Source organism: Nelumbo lutea, chromosome 4 (genome assembly GCF_056320005.1).
Source record: "Nelumbo lutea isolate HS-2025 chromosome 4, American lotus-T2T, whole genome shotgun sequence".
NCBI classification, from domain to species: domain Eukaryota; kingdom Viridiplantae; phylum Streptophyta; class Magnoliopsida; order Proteales; family Nelumbonaceae; genus Nelumbo; species Nelumbo lutea.
In genome coordinates, this window is record NC_142687.1 from 85,936,805 (window position 1) to 85,941,793 (window position 4,989).

The window sequence follows — 4,989 nt, forward strand, 5'->3', positions numbered from 1 at the left end:
TGGCCAAGTAAAAATGTCAGACTGGTCCAGCCAAACGGCCCAAACCACAGAATTCCACATCACATCTGATGGACTCCAGCAAACGTCAATTTTCCACGTGGCTGAAAGAAGATTGGTACTATTGCGGAGATGTCTATGAGACCCGTTTGGGTCATTTATGAGCCTTTTCCCCCAATTATATATATAGACGAAGTCTTGCACTCAGGACTGTGCACTGGCGAGCTTGGACTTCATTTGCCTTTCTAGGGTTTCCATTTCGTGACGCGATGAGGTAAGACGCCTGGACTTCGATATTTCGTTATTTATTTATTTATTTATTCGGTCCAGACAGGTCTTTCTGTTTTGTAAAAATGTCATATTTTTTTTTGTGATTTTGTTCAGTTTGAGTTGCGATCCAATCTGTATGGTAGATTTTGCTTCTCTTCTTCTGTTACTATCTTGTTTTTTCTGAAATGTATCAGTTATGATTTATCTGCTTCAGCTTTGAAACCGTGGTTATCCAGTGCTTTGATGCCATGGTGATCTTTGTAAAATTTCCATAGTACCTTGCGATCTTACTAATCTTCATGGGCTTGAATTAGAGCATTTTTGTTTCATTTTTTTTCCTATTTTAATGTTTGATAATAGCTTGAAAGGGTTTGTGGTTCCTGATGTATTCACAGAGACTAACTGGCACAACAGAGATAATTTTCACTACAATATGAACGAGGTTGCTCTCTTTGAATTGCATGGGTTTCCCAGTGTCTTGTAGGATGTAAAACATTGAAATTTGTAGTCTTGTACTTCAGAGCCCATTCTGTCTGTTGAAACCTATCGATCAAATTAAATAAGTAACAACTAGGATAATCTTTTGAACTTATTTACAATTTGAAAACAAAATATTTCAATTGTTTATGATTCATTTAATTGAGGAAACTATCTCAGAAAAGTAATTTCCAGCTAATATTTGTCACAAATTGTTAAATCATGGTCATGTTCATAACTCCTGCATTGTAGTGATTGGCTGAAACATTTATCAGATATTGCTACATTCATATCTCTCTCTAGTGGATGCAAATACCCTAAACACCCATTTCTACTTATATATAAGCGGTTTGTTTCCATTCAATACCTTGGCAGTCAAATCATGGACAGTTTCTGGTAGAAATGTAGTGAAAGTATAGGTTCTAAATGCTAACCCTAAAGGTTAGGATTTTTCAACTTTGATTCCACAAGAATTAAATGGAATAAGGCCTGGATAATGATGATGATGATGATGATTCTACGAGAATTAAATACATGCCCATCATTGCCATATTGTGGATGTGATCTGCCAGACTGCCAGAGTCTGTCACAACAATGTAGCCCTCTTTGTTGACTACAATCACAATTAGGATGCTTGAGAAATGAATTAGGCGCATCTTGGACTCTTTACTTTCCACTTTTTTCTTGTAAAATCTTCAATTATGTCGTCGACTATATGTTACCAGTACGATAACCATCATTATGAACTATCCTTCCATGGAAAATTTGTAGAAGCCATGTACCTGTTATACGCCACTATTTTCCCCTGTTTTACTTTTTATTTGATTCCCTTTTTTTCTGTGCATAGCATTCTAAATGTAATTTGGATGTTGCAGTCGCCATCCTGAGGTGAAGTGGGCCGAGAGGGCAGACAAGGTTTTTCTTACAGTGTTGTTGCCAGATGCAAAGAATCCAAAGGTCAATCTTGAACCTGATGGAGCTTTTACATTCTCTGCTACAGCGGGAGCAGAAAACCATCTATACGAGTTCAAGATAAATCTTCATGATAAGGTGAACGTAGAGGTAAGAGCCTTATTTCTTAAAAAGAATTGATACTTTCTGAAAACAATGTCATCTATTATGTTGATTATTGAACCGTAATTTATTAAACTAGAATGGACAATTCCCCACCCGCCCAACTTGCCTTTCCTGGTTTCTGGTTGACTGGTACAAGACTAAGCCTATAGTACCTATCTGAGAGTATGAGCCAAACATCTATCTGTGTCACTTTGGAGATTTCCTTCCCAAAAGGCAACCGGATTGGGTGATCCTAACCAGTAGGTTCATTGCAATCTTTTTCAGAAATCCTGGAAGTTAAGTGAAATGATTCAGAGGAAAATCAATTTCTTTGTTGGTAAAAAAAGGCCCAGAGAAAAATATCAAATATGAGCAGTCAAGTCACCAAACTTGTTGACTCATTTGTGTGGTATCTTTTAATGGGAACCTGTGTGGTATGGTTGTGCAATGTATAAGTTGATGGTTAGGCCTTTAAAAATTTGCATAATCCATTATCCCTTGTTTTCATTAATTTATCTTTTACTTTATTTCACTTCTTTTGCCACCAGGAAAGTAAAATAAACATGGGTGTGAGGAGTATATTCTGTATAATTGAGAAAGCTGAGCAAGGATGGTGGAAGAAGCTTTTGAAGGGGGATGAAAAGACACCACACTACGTGAAAGTTGATTGGGACAAATGGGTGGATGAAGATGATGACAGTGGTATGCGATTCTGTTAGCAGTGTTTTGTTTTTTCAGGCACTCTGACTGTATATGTTCATATGTGCATATGCAACTTTTGATTGAAGTTATTGAATTTTACTTGTTCATTTGAGTAGGTCCAGCTGACTTGGATTTGGGAGGGATGGATTTCTCGGTATGGATATCTTAGCTGATTGTGCTCTTAGTTTTGAAATTTTAGTTAGAAATTTTGCTAATTATTGTATTTTTACATCTTGTATAGAAATTTGCCGGCATGGAGGGAATGGGTGATGATCTCGAAGATAGTGATGATGAAGGTAGGCAAATCTCATGCATCTCATAAGTGATAATGGCATGCTTATGATTAAAGAGGGCTTATACTGCAATCTTATATGACCTGAATAAGTGTCTCACTGTAAAGGCAAAAGGTATTCTGTAGTGTTGCTCAGTTGCTGTAGGCTTCAAAGGCCTCAGAAACTGATTTTGCCAGTGGAGTGATGACTTGGCAGACCCTGATGGTGATGGATCTTCTGGGTTACCAATAATCACCATTATTTACATTAGTACCATGCTCCTTTGTATCTTGAAGCTTTGAGTAATGACTAATGACCCAGAATCCATTTTTAGGAATGAACCATCCTACGACCATCTAGTTCACGTGGTTTTTGGGGATGGTTTCCAGTTTTTCACCTAGTTGACTTCAATATCTGGAGCTTCCCCATAGGGTTTTAGTCTCAATTAGAACCAGTTTATCTGTCTGACTCTGATCTAGTTAAGTTTTTAAACCATTTTGCACCTACAATCACCGGAACGGATTTAGCATAATAATAATAATTGGGAAGGGTCCATTTTTATATATTGATGTCTACTGGGTGCTTTACCATTTATGGTTCTATTACAATGCTTAATGATATGAAATAGTTTTTTCTCCATTATATTTTACATCCTTGAAATTACACCATAAAACACCCGACTGTCATCCATATTCTTTGTTTTCTTCTTGTCACATTGTTTTATTTTGATGTGGAGCACTTTGAAGGCCAAAAGACAGTGTGAAGATCTCCAAATAGAAGATTTCATGTTAATGAAGAAAAGCTATGCCTTTTTTTTGATAATTAAAGAAAAGCTATTTCATAAAAAATTTTGGATCTAAGATAACAGAAACAGAGCCTCCACCCCTTTTTACCTTGCTCCTTCCTTTGTGCAGAAACAGTAGCTCCATAACCTTCTAACTCAAGGCTTATTTTTCATAGCCAAGGACATAATCAATCAACCTGTAGCTCCATAACCTTCTCTCATTACCAATTGAGTTATCTGCTAATACTAAACTCCCTGCCATTGGGAAAGATACTTGTGTCAGGACGTGTACCCATTGGGTGCACAGGCTCCTATGTAGGAAATGCACTAGGTTGTTGTGAATAGGTTATGAAAATGGGTACTATATCACCAGGGGTCGGCCTGGACAATGGGGCTAAAACGGTTTTTTGAACACCAAATGATTAAAGCAGATTCTAAGATGAATGTTCGACAAATTGAATATCTCTCGCCTCTTTTGAGTTTTATGATGCATTATGTTTTCTTTGTATAGATCAAGAAGTGGAAAAACCTGGAGCACAACAAGAAGAAGAAAAGAAGGAAGGAGAAGCTCCGGCTGAGAAGGCAGAACCTGCCTCAAGCACATGAAAATGATCCTCGTCAAGATTTAACTGCAATCAATTTCAACTTATGGATTGGTATAATCAAGGGGATACAATTATGGGACTGGCCAGATGTGTGTATTTCTTTGGCAGCTCACTTTCGCTGTTTGTTTTGATTTGTAGTCCCTAGCATTTTACTGGTTTGGGGCCATTAGAACTCTGATTTTCTATTTGTTTGCCGGCCAGATGTACGTTGAAAGATTAGGATTCGGAGGTTAACTTGCAGCTGGAGATAGGCATTTAGTGTGCTTTCCAGTATCTTTTTAACATATTATCCGTTTGTTCAATCCGTGAGTGCCTGGTGCGAGGGTTCTAGGCTTCTAGCTCTTAATTAAGTGGACTATGCATTGTTTTACATCGGACTTAACCAATTAAAATTTCCAGTATGATGTGAGATTACCAGTTCTTCATTAGTTCAGTCTGTTGTTGGACCAAAGCTTTTTACCATTTACCGACTTTCAGTTTCAGTGATTCAGGTAGCTCCCCGGTCAAGTTAGATGAAAGGCCTTGGGTTTTGGGACACCGCCGGCTTACCACCTCTCCCATCTTTCTAACTTCTAAGTGCCCCTCTGGTAGGGCTAATCGGCCAACCCAATGTACCAAGGACGGTCCGATCATGAAAACCGGTAACCGGTGGCATTTCTGAGTCCTAGATAATTGATGGTTTTCAATTTTCATAGGCTTTTAGTCCGGCTCAAGTCATATACCATTGGGGATGGTTCAGTCGAGTACTTGAGTTCAAGATTCAGCTAAGCTGGCTTTTGGCTTGCCAAGGTAGGCCCTAACGACAGCCTTGAAGTTAGATTTGATG

General features: G+C 38.1%; 1 protein-coding gene across 1 annotated transcript; it reads left to right on the top strand.

Moving 5' to 3' along the window:
- The first annotated feature begins 209 nt into the window (after positions 1-209).
- LOC148861499 (HSP20-like chaperones superfamily protein) lies at positions 210-4,465 on the top strand. Its single transcript, XM_088983713.1, has 6 exons — positions 210-271; positions 1,620-1,806; positions 2,349-2,502; positions 2,619-2,656; positions 2,744-2,798; positions 4,070-4,465. Exons 1-6 carry the CDS (start codon positions 267-269, stop codon positions 4,162-4,164), a joined length of 534 nt encoding a protein of 177 aa, XP_088839839.1. The 5' UTR covers positions 210-266; the 3' UTR covers positions 4,165-4,465.
- Positions 4,466-4,989: the final 524 nt, after the last annotated feature.